We start from the raw sequence: 18,453 nt of genomic DNA, 5'->3' as shown, positions 1-18,453 counted from the left end.
TTATAATACTGTTATGCATCTAACGGCTTATGGCTTAATTACATCTGTAAGTGGGAAAGAAGGAAGAAATAGTAACAGAAATAACTTTATATGCTTATAATAATATTAAATACTTATATAATATAATATAACTTATCCATCGAACTTCATTTAAAAATGTTTGGATTTCCTTGATCCCGTAGCCGATCTCAAGGAGGACCTTCTAAGAAAGATCTGGCTGTGAGGAAGATTTTTCTTCTAAGAGGATGAATTAAGCTGATGATCGAAGATTTAGTTAAATTTAAATTTCCACTTTTGACAAAATGGCGGTCTCTTATTTATTCTTTATTTCACTCTAAACAAATAAAAACGCTAACTTTAGTTGTATCGAAGCTAAAATACCCTTCAAAAATACAAAGGGCTTCTTACAATAACTTAGTTCCGATCGTTCAGTTTGTATGGCAGCTATGTGTTATAGTGGGGAGCAAAGGACATGTTGAAAGTTTCAGATCGATATCTTGACAAATTGGGTACTAATTCCGTGTATACAGACAGACTGACAGACACATGAACAGACAGACGACTCAGCTCGTCATGCTGATCATTTATGTATACATATATTTTAAAGGGTCTCCAACGTTTCCTTCTGGATATTACAAACTTCGTGGCAAACTTAATAAGCCTTGTGCGGGACATAAAAATTAAAGCTATTATCAAAAGCTTTTTTAATTCAATGATTACCTGGAAATATATCTAAGAATATCCTGTGTAAATTATGTTGATTCGTTCAGCCGTTTCGGAGAAAGTTTCCTCACCGTCTCCAAAAACCACATTTCGAGAAAAACACCTTTACAGTCTTGGAAGCCGATTTCATAAAGTTAAAAAACTGTTGCGAATGCCCTCCTGTTTCCTGAACTATTTGCCTGATCAATATCCAATTTTAATATAATAATATATAATATTTTCATTTATAGGTACATTCGATAAAATCGATTTTTTCTTCTTTTGAATTTCACAGTTGATATAATCCCTTCAGTGGCATGCTGCAAATTTTTTCCTTAACGGCTTAGAGAAAATTTTGACCTTTTATTTTAAATCAACACCGGGATGAATTATTTTTAGCATTTATTGAGCGCACTGTTTTTTATGTAGCGCAATTTAACTTTTATATTTTTTTGTAAACGATTTCGACTAGTCTTTGGGTTAAAATTTTTATAACTACTAAAAAATAAAGTCAATTATTCAATTTTTATTTAATTAAAATTCTCCTAAATACTAATTTTAGTTTATTATTGTACATCTTCTCTTAACTATTAGCATTAATTATTGCGCTTCCAGCAAATCTTTAGAACCCAATCCCGGTTATTATCGCCACCGAAACGGCTTTCGTTTGTTTGCACGTCAATTAACATCAACCGATTTTTATTGATTATGCAATTTATTTATTTTTCTTCCCGAAACTGGTTCTGAGTTCGATAAAACCTGCGACGTGCAAAAATGCTGCTTTCTTTAAAAGGTGTTTCGTATAATTTTTATTTTTTTCATTATATAAGTGGTCCGGTTAGTTTGATTCTGTGACAGGTACAATTTGTTTGTCTACAAAGGAGAATTCTATCAGTAAATGTTTCTTTTGTGTCGCATTCAGGTGTTGAGACGAACAAGTTCGTATGGCTGTCAAAATACGCCACACTTCTGCTTCGGATATCAAGTAGGTAATAAATAAATTTTTGGTGGGTTTAGCGTTATTCTTATTGATATGAGTTTGTGGTGACTTTTTGGGATTTTCAGATGGTTATACGCAAACATAATGCTTGCTTTGATATGATAATGCAGCGGGTAATATTTAAAGTTATGATTACTGTATAAGCTTAAACGGGAATCGCCGCCGCAAAAACTGATTCGGTAAGAAGTTGAAGTTGTTATGCGCATAATTTGATACGTTTAGCTTTTTAATTAAAGGCACTCATGAAATTATTTGCAATAACTATATGTTCTTTATACTTAGCAACATCAGAAATAGCTGGTGTGTAAAGCAAATAGAAGTTTGATTACTTTAGGTTTTGAACTACTAATTATTTTATAATAATATTAGTTATTAGTAATTTGTATTTTTTTTCAAAATTCAAAAGTTTATTTACTGTACAATATTATTGTATAATTTTATTCAAAGTATTGTTTATATGAAGCTACAAAATTTTCCTATTTTTCTGGCAATTTGTGGATTCCATCTTAAAAGAACTGCGCCGGCTTGGCGGGCATAAATAAATCTAGCCCATTTTTCATACCCTGTTCTGATGTGAACTATGTTCCAGTGAGGATGTACTGCATCGACTGGAACAAATGTTAGTCACAAAAGACAAGGTCGATGCTATTAGGCGGTTGAGAGAAAACTTCCCAACCACTATTTTCCAAAAGTTTTTGCACAGTTTTACTGTGCTTTGGCTTTCATGAAGAAAAATTATTGCCTCATGTCCAGTGCAAGTTTCGGGCGTTTTTAGCAATCGATCGCATCAATTTGTTGATTTGCTATCGATAACGCTTCACCATTAATGACTTCACTAGGTTTTAAAAGCTTATACATCACGCTTTTCTGATCCCCACAAATAGGGATCATAACCTTGGCATCATGGGTATTCGGTTCTGTGTTTGCTTTGGCTATTTGGTCAGGTTTTACATATGATTTTTCGCATTGAGGATCATAGTAATGGATCCATTTTCATCACCAGTACCAATGCAATGCAAAAACGACTTTCTCTTCTAGCGTTCAAGCTGCATTACTGACATGCAAAATCGTCTTTCGGCGTCGCTAGGCTTCAATTCATATGTCACTTAATTTCCTTGCTTTTAATGTATCCAGCTGCTTTTAAAGGTTTTGAAATGGCTGTTTAAGTGACTCATAAAGTTTCTGCGAGCTTTTCTTGTGTTTGTAAATAATCTTTTTGGCCGCCCAAACGCTCTTCGTTTTTCTAGCCCTAATCACCACTTTTATTTACTATAAATTTCCAACAAAATGCGATGACTTTCCGCTAAGGATTTCTTCATATTAAAGTAAAGAAGAAGAACTCCCCGCAAAAACACTTTTTCAGACACAAAGTTCGACATCTTTGAGTGAAAAATATCCACAAGCACAGCATTTTTCCAACGCATATTCGGATGGTTACACCATCTCTTGACAAATCTCACGAATGTAGTTATAGGCCCAATACATCGTTTGCTTACTGTAAGATCAGCACATCTCAAAATTTGCTATTTCGAGAAAAATGATTTTAAAGTTTTCAAGTTTTCTCCCTTTCTACGGAATAATAGCGGTATGGAAATCTGAAACTTTGACATCATATAAAACGTATTTAACTCAAAAACTGCTCTTTTGGAGTTACGACGTTCTTACAGTAAATAAACATTGTGAGTACTTTATTTTATTGAAAAAATTTAATTTACATATTAAAATAATAATTTTGAAAATAAGTTTTTTTGTTGAATAATATTGTGCTTTTAGAAATTCTTCTAGGTTAGGAAACTACTACAATAAAGATATATAGAACATAAATAACTATCTTTCAAGGAAGCATTGAAAACGTGATTTTGAAATTTTCAAGTTGGCACCTGAGATTTAATTTATATACGCTTATCTTCTTCTTTATACGTATCAAATGTGCCAGTAATCATATACTTAAGGTGGGATTACCTCATGTGGCACTCAAGAATTTGATACCGTTAGACAATTGCACACAGCATTTCACTTTTCATCCATTCACCTGCTAAGAAGTGCACCTTTGTAGATTCTTTAACAATAAACACACCGCGGTCTACAAGCTGCAATCAAAAAGAGTTGTTGCATGCGGAGGTAACTGTTACGCGCGGCCAGCCAGATTTGCGCATTCATTTTCAGTTATAAAGTCGTTTTCCAGGTTCGCACGCTCAACGCGCGTTTATTCTATCGCTTTGAGGCAGCGTATACCGGTCAACTATAGCTGTACATGTGCAACAATTACTTCTAGTTTTGTGGCAGCCACAGTGTGTTGACAATGGTGGTGAAGTGTGCGGGCGGTTGGTAATAAACGCTTAAAAAGATTTGGTCAAAAGTTGCGGGACATTACTCATGTTCGGCTCTAAATTTTTGTTGCTTTGTTGTATGCAGTGAACCCAAATCTTAAATGTTGCATGTATGTCGATGTTGATGACGATATTGTTACGAGTTTTTCCACTGCCAGCATTGCTGTTGTTTTTGCCTTGCTTGCGTTTCGACATGTGCACTTGCAGACTTCAGATTCAGAGCAGCGCCATTTAAACTCGCTCGACAAGCGTCTGGCGTTCACTTGCTTGCTGTGGCATGCACGCCACAGCTTTGCTTGCTGATGCATTCACTTGTTTCGCTTCGCGTTTGCGGCGGGTAATTGATATTTGTTGGAATAATATTATGTTTTAATTCTTCCGTTAAGTCACCATTGCTGATTGCTGCAGCGCCCAATCAAAAAAAAAAAAAACAAAATGCTACATATAAATGTGGCACTTTTTCTTCCAAATCGTTCCCGAAAGTGACTTACTTAACCTCAAACACGTATGTGTACACGGTGTAAATGCTAGCGACATGGCGAGGCGTATACGTTACATTTTATTTCAGATTTATTTTCCCATTTTCTCGTTTAACTGCGTTTAGTGCACTCTAAATCACATTTCGAGCGACACACTACAGCACACATGCGCAGCTGTTTATTTATTGTCCATTGCTTACAGCGTTTTTTGCGCATTGAATTCGGCATTTGTCGCTCCCAAAAAAAAAAGATCAAAACTCCTTTGGGGCTGCTCGCTGCCTCTGAGTTGGCCTACATTTCATATTAAATGGATCTGACCGCTTTTCCGGCAGCTTTGCTACAGTTTAGTGTAAAGGCTTTTTATGATTGTGGGCAACGCCGGCGAATCCATTATTTATGCGCATATAAATTGTGGAGCGGCGATCTCTCGCTTATGCAAACATTCGACGGTGCCTAATGAAACACTTTTTGTCCTCATCCTGGTTTCTATAACAAATTAACATCGACATTTTCTTATATGTTAATTTTCGTGATTTATTGTTGTTTATTAGAACGCCATTATGCTGATTGTACTTTTACTTCTAAAACTGCGTTTTAACTAATTTGGCTCAATTTGAACTTTTTGACAGATAAATATTTTAGTTAAAACGCACAGTACAAGTTGAAGCATTTTCAACAACCAGAAGTCAACTATTTTTGCTGTTGTTTAATTTGAGTGGTAGCTATATACTATATATCCCATCTGTACGTCTTAAACCCTACAAAATATATACATAAAAGATCAGCATGATGAGCTGAGTTGATTTAGCCATTTCCGTCTGTCATTATATATACGAACTAGTCCCTCAGTCTTTGAGATATATATTTGAAATTTTGCTCCCATCCTTTTCCCACCACGAAGCTGCTCAGTTGTTGGAATTCCCATAGTATTTATTAGTTTTTTTTTTAAATTGTTTTTCAAAATACTTTCACAACATTTAGCTCTCTTGTAATTTTATGAAGAAATTGTAAGCTTAGAACGCTTAACGAATAACATAGTAACATGGGTTGGACTTTCTACTATATTTTAACAAAGCTGAGTTATTTGTATATTATTTTTCTTATTAATCTAGGAATGTGACGCTCGTAACCTTTGTACGAATTCATACTGCATGTGTTCTCCATACATTTATCAACGTTATTCAAAGTCAACAGTTGAGTAAGCCGTTAATATTGACAGGCAATGTCAGCCCTCGGTGGAGCTATCCAGCAATTGCTTCTAAAAAGAAGATAAGCACTATTCTTGCTATGATCGCTCAATTAAACACGCTTTGAAACTAAAATTTTAATTTATTTATTTATGGCGGCTTTTTACTTTCTTGTGGTTGCCTGCTCAACTTGATACAATTCTGAATCAACTGCTTGCCAATATTTTGTATTCTGTGCGGTTGAAACTCTCCTCCTACAACTTGAAATTTGAGCACTATAAATAGTGTTATTATGTACTCGTGTTATTACTATTTAATTACTTACAAATAAAATTACATGTTTTTTATTTTACTAGTAGCCACCAGAGCTATCGGCTATTAATAGTGAGCTGTTTGTGTGTTTATGTGTGATTTTCGCGCTCTCCACCAGTCCGTCTTTAGTTGGCCGTACTTATAAGGTGGTTAGATGCACGCATTTTTTTGCAAGTTGCCTCGAATTAGCCAACGATTACAGAATTGTCATTGGTGCTTTCTTGTAGTCCGGCTGCATCAAACCAACCAACAGCTGCTGGTTGTTATGGGCACCTGCAGCTGGCTAGCATTTCATTCGGTTGTCCATACCTTAGCGCTGCTTAGTTGGCCATTAGCCTTCTGTGCCTACGTTGTGTCTTTGGTTTGGCGATCTTATGCACTAATTCCGTCCGATCCCTGCAGCCCATCTATAGTTGGTTGTAGTTGATTGTTGGCGCTGAATGTGGTGTTTAGTTGTTGTATTGATTCACATCTGTTGTGGTGGCATTAAATTGTGGTTGGAAGTTTTCAATTACGTTTGACAAGTTTAATGGAGTTTTAAGTGGTTAGATTAAATATACTTTAATTACGTTAGGTTTATAATTTGCTATGGTAAATATGAAAGGTATATTAATTTTTAGGACTTTGAACTATGTTAAACAAAATTTTAAGCAGGAACTTTATTAAAGTGAAAAGTTTGATAGTTGAGAAAAAAAGAAAAAAGTATTGAGAATTTAAGAAGGTTTTGGTTGGATGTTGTTGTTCTTCGCATAATACATACTTGGAATTTTCGTGGTAATTTACACACAAATGTGCGTTTGCAAACAGTTTGTGAGTGATTTGCGAAGTGTGTATGCTTATGATAGCGTTTATGGTGATGCGTACACACAGGCATACTTAGATAGCTACGCATGTATATAGAGAGCTGTAATGCAACATGCGCCAAATGCCCGAAAATTTTGAGACGATAGATGAAAAGTTAAATTTTAAAAAATAGATTACTCCTAAAAATTTAACTAAGCACTTTTAATTTGATTTTCTTATGCATCTATGTAATTTTTAAAATAATTTAACCTCTTTGCATTGTAAGAACGTTGTTACTGTTATTTTTCTGCTTCACAACACTTATTGTTTGTATTTATATATACTTGTATTTATATATATTCTATGTATATGTAATTAAGTCTAAGTCCCGCTTCAGGCCGGATCTGTATTGAGTACTTTTCTTTGAATGGCGGCGACGTGTGCAAATAAAGTAATTACTAGCGCACAAATTAAAACGGATCTAGTGCACGATATATGCATTGCTAGCATATGCTATTTGCGCTTGCATTCCTAGACTTTTTAGAGCTTACACTAGTTTTTTTTGCTAAAATGCGTACGAAAAAGCTCTCGGAATTCTTAATTATTTAGCAAAAAATTACAACAACTTTTAAGTAAGTGAGGTGATAACGGAGTGGCTTTGCTTTGACAGTCAGTAAAAAAGAGAACTTAAAGCATAAAATGTATAAACTTTATGTAGACTTTGTTTGATCTGCATTAATAATAATTTTTTAATTATTTTGTTTTACTAATTTTCGTAAAGTTTTTTTTTTTTATCTTTTTCATGTTTTTCGCAGCCATTTTATTTAATGTACTATTGAATAGCTGTATATGTACATACATATAAATACATATTATACGATTCAAAGATAATTAGTAATATTGATCGACCATTTTATGCCATAAATTCACATACTGCGCTTTTTTAGCAGTTGTAAAAATGACCGCCATAATAATTGCAATTCGAAATAATCAAAACAAATCGTTCGATAAATTTTGTATCGAAACGCAAAGTCGTAGTTAGAAGACAGGTGCAAACTTAATCGAACTAAACGCTTGCATTTGCGCTTTATTAAGCTTATTAATGTTTGATGTGTGTGGCAAATGCTTTTGTTATATATATGTTTGCTGTAATTGCATATAAATTAACTGTGATTATTCGTCTAAATTACAAAACCGTGAAAATCTTTAATTATTGGTAGTCTTTAGCTATATATGTATGAAAAGCTGAGCTGGAGTATATAAATGTCACTATTATTTATATATTATAATTCAAATGAGTTGAGTTTGAATGAAATCTTAAAAATATGCGTGCGCTAAGCTGGTGACGAGGTTTTCTTTTCAAATTCAGCTACGTGAGCAAATAAACGAAAGGCAGTGCATACGAGCAAGACCGGTGCAAGAACCAATAAAGCCGCGGTGAATGGATGTTATGACAAAGAAGTGAAGAAAATTTTAACAATGCTGATAAAACGGTAGACCTAAATTTCATTAAGAGTTATGACGTGTTTGTTTTAATACGAAAAATTTGAAGCAAAATATTTAAAGATCATTTTAAGATGCGTTTTTTAAACTATAACTAGTTTTTTTATTATTGACAGCTGAAAGAAGGAAAAATGTTAACTTTGGCTGTACCAAAGTTATAATACACTTCACAGATGAATTTTTGTTTACCATAAAATGATATAAAAAGATCTATATCTTAATTTTTAATGGACAGTTTATATGACAGTTATCTACTATACACGTCCGAACTGAACAATATATTCGGAGATTGTAGCGATGTCTGATGTTATCATCTATGTGTTTGATCTGTCAAGATACCTAGTCAAATAAAAAAGCTTTCCCTACAAGGACTTGAGTTTCATCGGTCGGTTTATATTGTAGCTATATGCTTGTTGTTGTCCGATATCGGCGGTTCTGACCAACGAGCGGCTTCTTGGTTAGAAATAGGCGCTTGGAAAATTTTAGGTCGATATCTCAAAAACTAAGGGAATAGTTTGCGTATATACAGACGGACAGACGGACGGAAGGACAGACAGACGGACATGGCTAAATCGAGTCAGCTCGTCATGCTGATCATTTATGTATATTACTTTATAGGGTCTCTGACCTTCCCTTTTTGCTGTTACAAATATCGGAAAAAAACTTAATATACCCTGTTTAGGTTATAAAAATGGCACATTTTTGAGAGTATAGGTATGTACTCATCACATACTACATCATTGAGATTTTTAATTTTTTTTTAATAATTTATAATTTTTTGCAATTATAACAAAACAGCAATTCTTGATTATGTTATTTGCTATTAGTATTTTTCTAAAGTGCAACGAACGAGTTTTTCTGCGTTGTAGATTTTATAGGAACTAGTTATCACCTCAAACCTGTTAGCATTATTCTAATCAGACGTCCTTTATAGCTGCAAAATCAAAATTATTATGCCGGAGTCGTTTATAGTTGTCAACACTTGGCACCAAACACCCCTCTCCGCCTAATATTATGCTCTATGCTGCTTGCGCTCCAATTTCAAATGCCTGGAAAACTTTTGAAGCCCATAAATGTAAATATCATATTTGAAATGGCGCCTATACTTGATTGACGGTAACGGTAGGTACGTATGTTACGATTTTCGGTGTAGTGACATTTTTGCCGCCAATTTATTCTTGTTTACAATTTTCGCTATTAATTGTCGTTATAAGGCGGTTCGCGCGCCAAACACTTGTATTGCATTCAAACTCGTTTTTTCAACTGCTCAGCGGAGACATAAACATTTTGCAACTATTTCTGTTATTTTATGAATGTGAGTGTGAATTTTTTTGAATTTCTCGCACGCTAACACAGTCTCCAAGTGGCACTTACGAAAGACATTATGCGACGTTGTACATTTCTGCTGGTGAAAAGTTGGAGATTTTGCAACAAAACTGCAACACGCTATGGAAAAATTTTTGCTGAGGCGGTTAATTAAATAATCAGCAAAAAAATAACCAGAGTAATGCATTAGAAAGAAACTGGAATTCATTGAAAAGAGAACAAGAGGCTGAGTACACGGTGTTTTTGGCCGATATTTGGTGATCTCAGCAAAGTTTTTTTCTACTCTGGTTTTCAAACAATCTTCAAAAAAAGTTACTAAATTTACTACGTTTACTGATCGTAATTAGCACCACAGCAAATGCGTGTGCAAAAAAAAAAAAATTAAAAAAAATCCTTTCTAAGAATTCGGCAATAATTTCAAGTCCCGTTTACTGTGTCAGTATCAATTAAACCACCACCTCGTTTGCTTTATGGCTCGGCAATAAAAATCAAAGGATTGCGAAATAGAACCGCATTCTCATAGTCATGGTGAGCAACATAAAAATAGATCTTGCACCATATGATACAAAATTTTACGGCAAATTTTAATTTCTTTTCAACACACACACACATACATATACACACTAGAGTGGCATGAAAATAAATTAACGAAAAAAAATTAAATAAGATAAAACAAAATTGCTGCCAAGCATTGGGCGGACAACAATTCAATCAAATTGAAGAAATGTAAATCAGTAAACGAAAAATCGAAACAAAGTGGCAACAAGAATTATAAATATTTTCGTAATGGTCAACTGCTGGTAGAGCGCAATCAGCAAGCAGCCCGGTTGTAGTGGTGGAAGGAGCCGGCGAGTGAGCGAGTGAATGAGCGCCTTCGTGCGTGTGCTAATTTCGCAATCTTTAATTTGAGTCATTTGAGAAACAGAAGCAAAATGTGTTATTATAGACGAGTAAATGCTGTTGTGCTGTCTGCGGCGGGAGGGGTTCACAAACATTCGTATAATTGTTGACAGACTGCCTTCAACTGTTGTAGACCGCCATGTGTGTGTGTGTCAGTGCAGTTCGGCATGTTTGCCAGCTCAAATGGTGGCGATAAAGAATCGGCAGTTGCCAGCGGCTACTGGCTGCCATTATGGCGTTTTCTATCAAATGTGATGGCAAACATTTAATGCCGACAAGATGTTGTAGCACAGGAGCCACAAACATACGTGTCTCGCATGTGAGCGCCTGAGCGGTGACCGACTGATAAGCCGACAGGCAGTCTGCTTAACTGGTGCACAAGCCGTGCCACATCCACCGACAGCCATTTGACAACTCGACAGACACTTAAAAGCACACACTTCGCTTTTGCGCGATATCGAAAAAACCACAAGCCGCCTCCTTGAATTGAGCAATCGGTTGTGGCAAACGGCATGCTGTAGTTGCCACTGCCTGTAGTTATTTGCTCCAAATTCGCATTTTGTCTGCCATCATCATAATCAACGCGTGGCGTTGCCGCATTCGCCGGCCACTTGCTACCTTCGGTTGGTCAAATGCGGCAGCTGCTGGTTTAGTTCCAGCTGTTGTGTGCCGATATGCGTCTTTAGGCTTTGACTAGCAATATAGTAGTTAGCAATGTAATTGTAACTAACTAGAAGTGTAGCAACCAAATGAATTGTGCTGGCGTCCGATATGAGTGAGTGGAATTGCAGTGCGCGTACGCCGGTGGTTGGCGGTTGGCGGTTGCGGTTGGCGGAGGCAATAACTTACGTTGATTATTGCACTTAACAGACTGCAAATTATGGTGCGTTATGTGAGAGGTGATTGCAAATATTGGGGCTAAAGTTTGTTCATAGTATTTTAACTACATACTTAAGTACACAAATGAGAAAATGGCACAGGTGTGAGACAATTTTGATGAAGCGATGAATGCGTTGTTGGAAAATGTAGTGCGGTTATGTTTCTAGAAAAAAACCTTTTTAGATATGCAGGTCATTTATTATTGCATAAGGCATAAGATATATTAATTAATATTAAATAAAAGCACAATTGTGTTGATCACCCTATCTATATGCGTACATGTATTGTTAGTAAAATGACTAGCCACAGAAAAATACTTATTTGCATTTATACAAATTTTGAAAATTTTCTTGATTACTTTGAAACAATAACTGATTGTCTTTGAAGGCCTTCTCAACAAGTAAAGTTTCTATAACATATGTTAAGTAAATCTTCATATAATTTCATTGTTAAAAGCAATACTCTAATTATGCAGATTTATTTCAAAGAAACAGATGCGTGATAGTTTATTTATAGCTCTGGTAATATAATATAAAGTGGTTGAAATATTGATTTAGCTTCCTTTTTGCTATAGAAATAGCTGTAGTTGATCCACACAGATTATATAAATAGTTATCAGTCAAATATTATTATTTTTAAGAAAACATTTGAATATAGTGTGGAAGTATTTCGAATGAGACCAAGCATAAGATTTATGAACATGTTTAGCATACAAACCGGATGAGAATGAGATGGTTTCATAAAGGCGTTCAAAATTTAGACTTATTGCTGACTTTAAAGTGGAATTTCGACTGAGAAACCAAAAAAAATTGTTTATGCAACTTCTTTGTTATACGTGGTGCCTGGTGGAGTTGCTAGCAACTGCTAAAATGATAAGCTTACTAGAGAAGACACCCTTGTCCCAATTACATCAGATTGCGAAAAAGATGGTTCGCCATTGTTCTCTAGAATTTTTGCGTTGGACCTCTGGATTTTGCGTGAGCCTAGCAGGCACTGATCAACAAGCTGCTGTGCGAATGAAAGCTACCTTTAGCCATGAGTAGAACGCGAGAGATCCATTAAGCTACTTGCTCTCAGCAAGATTTATTGGATGTCCAATTGGCCAATAGGCGCACATACTGTACAATAGGACATACGAGTCTAAAATCTTAACGAACGCTAACTGTGAAAGTTGTATGGAGTAAGTGGAGGTGGAAGCTTTCGGGCATTTTCTCCTCAATTGTACAGCTTTTGCAAGACTGAGGATGAAACATAGCGGCAGTCATATTTTCGGCGAAGCTGGTGGTATACATAACCGAAGTGGTTGTGGCCGCCTCAAAGCGCATTGCCAATTTTTTAAGGGTCTGTTCGATCAATATTTACTTACAATAGACCGGTGTTACAGCTGTTTGGAGAAATCATGTTTTGGGTCAAAATACTAACTTAACCTAATTTAATTCTTTATATGCATTTTCGAAAATTAATAAAAATGCGCATTTTTAGTGGAATCTATGGATTAAAATATTCTACAAAAATGTTTTCCATTAAACTTTTTATTAAACTGTTGAATAAATGACGTCTCAAAATGTTGATTCGGTTTCTTTCCTAAGCTGATCTTCTATTAAAATTCCATAATATTTTCTTTTGTTTAATATTTGAGTACAATGCCATGAAGATATGTGAGCTTTAGTTAAGACACTCGGCGAGTAAGTTGTGAAAAATCAACAAAAATTACTTTTTTGGCATGATATATATTTTTTTCTATGAAATATTGCTAGCGGTTATGCTTAAATTATCGCTTCGATGAATTAGCAAAAATATAAAAATAAAGATAAAAGTAAATAAGTATTTGGAACGGAGTCTATCATTTGTACATTACTCTATTGAAATTAGTCTGCGTTTTTAGTATTTTCTAATCATGCCTCAGTTTTCCCACAGCAAATGAAGTCGTGCCGAAAGGCAGTTGTCTATACCGGAGGTGACCTTGAACGTTGCTTTTAATTTAAATTTTGTGTCATTCATTCATGATGATGGATTTAGTAAAATCACGCGCCAACAGCAAATAAATTATGAGCCATTTTACCGGCAGCGACATAAAGCTTTTTATTGTTTTCAATGTTCTTGGTGGCTGATTTGCTGCTAAAGTATAAAAAACAACACTGTTGTTCGGGTTGTAAGCGTTTCCTTAGACTAGCCAGCATTGATGTATGCTGCAAAAAATACTAAAGTAAAAATTGCTACAAAATTAAATTTTCATAATATTGCATTTGCACATTTTTTAAGTCTTTCAACAACAATCGGTCACCAAAAAAGAAAGAGACAGTTAAAAGTCAATAAATAAAAAACGAGAAATTGCACGCAAAAGCTATGTTTTTAATTGTTATGCAAAAGGATTTAAAGCGCAAAGCTTTGCATAAAACAAAAAGCAACATTAAAATCAATTGCTGCATGCCACCGAAGTCAAGTCAGGCCGCGGCATGCAGCGATAACCCCATAACAGCCAAATCAAGAGTGTAGGAAAATAAAGCATAACAACAACAATATATTAAGCGCATAAAAGTGCAACAATTGCAACAACTCTAACATGCACCTTAGTCTTAGACTTGGCTTGGTTTCTGCGTTGGCGTTCGCCGCTTCTAATGGCTGCCTTTGTTGTTGTAGCTGCTTGCTGATTCATTGCTTGGACGGCTGCTCAACTGCCTGTGACTTTAAAGGTTGTTGCCTCGCTTATGTTCGTTGATTTTTCAGCATGTTAAACCCGTTGTATGCATTTTGTGTGTGCGCCGCTTTTTTGTTGTTGTTTGCTGGTTACAGTCCGTCTGACCGTTCCGCAAATGCAGGGCACTGTGGCAGTGGGTTTGCATGCCTTGTGCCATGTTGTGTACTTCGTGTTGTTCGTTTGATTTATAAGGCGTGATTGTGTGCAGTGAGCGCTTGGGAAAACGAACCAAAACAGGATATTGACGAAAAACCAAGAAAAAATATGAAAGTAATGTATGCAAATTTTATTACTCACTTTTCATCAGCGTAGTTGTTTCCAAATGTGTTGCTAAATTAATAAGATATGCAAACAAATGGAGGAATTTTCTTGAAATATAATTTCATAATTTTTTTATTTTTATATTTAAGAGGTTAATTCAGGTCTAACTCCGGTGATTAACGCTTTGAAAAAATACTAAAATTCAACACCAGAAATTAGAAGGCAACTATGACTGACTTTGTACCAAAGGTATACCGCTGTGTTTGGTTTGCTGATATTTTCCCCTAACAACTGATTATCGCCTTGATTTTATCCATCATCAGTATTTCAAGCCTACTCAGAAGGACCTATGGGTTTTATGAGAAATTCTTTCATATCAGAAAAACAAAATAGCTTTTTTGAATTTTAGCGAAAGCTGGATTCAAACCCACATCCAGCGTAGTGTTGGTCGAAACATCTAATCAGCAGACCGCGGTGCCCGAAAACAACTTAATTACATTATTTATTTTTGGTCTTAATTTTTCAAAGCCTTTTGTAGTCAAGCGGCACGAATGTGGCAACTAATAAGGTCTAGTTAATTTTAAATATTAACTATTTTCTAATTTCAATAAGAACTAACAAGCACCAATGATCGAGTTTCGTTATTTAAATTACTTGAAATTAATTCGAAATCGCCTTTGTACTCTTCGCCGCTGAAGTTTGTGCCTTAAATCTTTTGTTTAGCGCAAAATTACCATAATTGGCGTTGCAAACGGTAAGTTAACCAGCGTCAATTAAGCAAATCAGCAACAGCGCAACGTGACCATCACAATACAGCACCCTGTCGAACGCCCACAGCTGACACCCCAGCAGCTTTTGACCACCAAACAACAACAACTACAGCCGCAATAATCGACAGCAGCCTTCGAAACACCAAGCGTTTGAAATGAATTTGTCAGGTTGGCATAAGACTTATTTTAACTTAGACATATATATTTAAATGTAGACATTTATGTATGTATATGTGTGTGTGTGTGAGCGTTGGAAACGAGCACGTAATTTGTAAATCAACAATAATTACCATTGATTACGGCTAATTTTGCTTTCGCAGAACGCCCGGTGGGCATGGCTGGCTCTAAGCAACGCCATTGACGCCAATAAACGAGCGCAAAAGTGCAGTAATTCATAAATACCCACTCGGCAATGCCGCATTGCTCCTCGACCGTCGGTTATGGCTCATTATTCAGCGCCTAATGATTTGTGGATATTGCAAAATGTAACAAATTCCGTGTAGCGTTAGAACTGTATCCGGCATGAGCTCTGCCTGGCCACAAAACCAACGACATACTTACCGTGTGTGTGTGTATGTGTGTGTGTGTGTGCAAAACAGCAGAGTAGTGCCAAGTTGTGCTTCAGTTTAGATTTAATTGGTTGGCTTTTGCATGCAACCGATTATGCAATTTTTATGCGCTGCAATGGCGGCTTGAGGACAAATTGTCGATCATTAACATTTTGATGGTGCTAATAATTTGATAATTCAGAGTTGCCAATGCTGTTGACTGGCTATTAAAAGCATAAAGTATGTCGTAAATAGCTGCTAACAAATTATATTTTAGTGCTGTGAGTAAACACAAAGACACGGGACACATTTAGTACGGCACTTAAATCAGTATTTGAATTAATATTAAGTTCACCATACAAATAAAAGCAGTTGCATAAATAAAATTAGTTCATTTTGAAAACTGATTCGTTGACATTTCACATATAATTTATTCTGCCATAAAATTACTGCTGAATCATGAAATTTTGTCAGCAGCTCCTCATACTATTCTACAAGTACTCACTTGATTTAGAGTGCATAGAATAACTATTGTTGAACCGTTATTGAACTGGAGAACAATCCTGTTGTGTTGGTGAATATCTATACTCGTGCGATTCCCCATGAAATGGCTGAACTTGATTATTATTCCATCCTTACAATATTTCGAACTATATCATAGGTCATTCATTTGAAGCGTAAACAATAATATTTTTTTCACTCATAAATGTATATTAAACTTTTTGCTTGAAAAAGTGTTTATTACTTTAATAAAACCTCAGCCGAAAGATATCGTAGTTTGGTGAAAGTTTTTGGTGAATATGCTCTAGCTGAACAGCGTTTGGGAGCCGATTACATTATTTTGAAAATTCTTACGAATATGTTTACTCATTCACCAAAACTATTTGTCGGACCAATTTTAAATTTGAGTAGAATATTCTTTGTACTAAAAATAAAATAAAATCCATATATAAATCGATTATATGTATATTAAATGCAAAAATTGTAATAAATTTTTGTACGGTTCCTAAGCACTCGATTATTTTGATTTGTGTGTTGTAACAAAAATGTTTTTATTTCTTTCAGTAATGATTCGTTTAAGTAGCATGTGAGACAAATTAACAAATATCAAACACAATTACTAATAAAACCCAACTTATTTTGCAAAATGACCTTGTGTTATGTTTTGAAAACAGTTGCGAAGTATTTCTTTATCATATTTAGTCATAAGCAATTTAAGAAGTTAATTAAATTCACTGTTAATGCTCATGTGATGCGACGTGTGTTTAACTACATTTGTACGTGTGTATCTAGTTTTGCGGTGTCGACACTCTCAGTCGATTACTAGATCGGACGTGCGGTACTAAACTATTTCGTTGAGCTCGTTACTTCTCAAAGACTTTATAGTCGTCTACTAAAGCTTTCAAATGCATTAGCATTGAATATTTTGAATACCTGAAATTGATAACTTTTTAGACAATAAACAAATTACAAATTACTTAAATGTAAACCCCTGTCTTTATTTCCAACTTGTATTTCAACTATTTATTTAATAAAATCTGAATTGCTCTTTACTTGCAGATACTATGTGTCGACTATTTTACAGTTCCAAATCTACCGTGGCATGTGTCGCGTAAGCGGTCAATATGTGCCCGGTGACCCACGGAAGCCCTTGCATCGCTGTGACGTGTATCGCCATCCAGAAGCAGGGAACTTACTAAAGTGAGTAATATACAATAATTTGAAATTTTATTAAAAATGTAGCCAGCTGCAATAGATGTATTTAAATTTAATTTAATGAATTTTGTTAAATTTTCCACAAAAACAAATTTTATTTATTCATAACAAAATCATTTTTTGCTTGCAGAAGCATAATGGCCAAAGGCGCCTCACAGCCGTGGCAGGAGGTGCTTGAAGAGACGCTCGGTGAGGGTCGGCTGGATGGCACAGCGTTGCGTGAGTACTTCGCACCGCTCGAAGAATGGCTGCGCTTGGAGTCGTTGCGCACGAACGAGTTTGTCGGCTGGAATTACGATGGCGACTATTGCAAGCGTAGCATTGAGACGGCGAATCTGCAAGTCACGGGTGGTTACTATAACGCAGCTACTACTGCAGATTGGGTGAAATTGCCAACACTGTTGTTGGTGGCTTGGTCGCTGCTTTTTATGTGGCGCAGAGTCTAAGGAAAATGAAACTTTTAACTTTGTATAAAAAAGCTGGATTTTATATTTTTTTATGAACATGGTTATATATATTTATTTCTTTTATACATGCTTAATGTATTTTAAGCTCTAAGTTATAGCTTATGGAGTTTTGTTGTAAATAAAAAATATAAAACTTATTAAAATAATAATTTAATTAAAGAGCGACTCTTTAAAATTTTATCGAGGCTTTCTTTACACGTCTTTATGCAGTGTGAAGAATTATCTCAGTTGTATTGAGAGGATCTCCCAAAATAGTTTCGAATGCCATTCAAATACTAGAGCTTTTAGTTAACCAAAATAGTACTTGAAATTGATATAATTGAATTTTAGTTTTAAAATTTTATAAAAGTTTTACTTGATGGTATTTTTCCACGAAATTTCGTCTTTATTTATTAATTTGATTCTATAAACCAGTTGGTCATGCTGCTTTTTACTTTTTATCAATAATAATTTGTCCTCGACACGCTGGCAAGTTCAATAGAACTGCCCACTAAAACCATATGCATACATGTTGCGTTATATAATGCACACATGCGGTGTAGCCTAATGACCTGCGTGTATGCAAGCGTTTTTCCAAACTACGCATAGACCG

At 35.2% G+C, this 18,453-nt stretch overlaps 1 protein-coding gene across 2 annotated transcripts in view; it reads left to right on the top strand.

Moving 5' to 3' along the window:
* The window catches only part of Ance-3 (angiotensin-converting enzyme Ance-3), a 98,623-nt gene extending 80,587 nt beyond the window's left edge, over nt 1-18,036 (top strand). For both annotated transcript variants that reach the window (XM_070107257.1, XM_036360121.2), the window contains exons 9-10: nt 17,239-17,379; nt 17,525-18,036. In XM_070107257.1, coding sequence (XP_069963358.1) covers nt 17,239-17,379; nt 17,525-17,840 — 457 coding nt within the window. In that variant the 3' untranslated portion in view covers nt 17,841-18,036. The remainder of the gene's footprint in view (nt 1-17,238; nt 17,380-17,524) is intronic.
* The last annotated feature ends 417 nt before the right edge of the window (nt 18,037-18,453 follow it).

The sequence above is a fragment of the Bactrocera oleae genome, chromosome 3 (genome assembly GCF_042242935.1).
Source record: "Bactrocera oleae isolate idBacOlea1 chromosome 3, idBacOlea1, whole genome shotgun sequence".
Classification (NCBI taxonomy): domain Eukaryota; kingdom Metazoa; phylum Arthropoda; class Insecta; order Diptera; family Tephritidae; genus Bactrocera; species Bactrocera oleae.
This window is presented reverse-complemented; position numbering and strand designations above follow the sequence as displayed.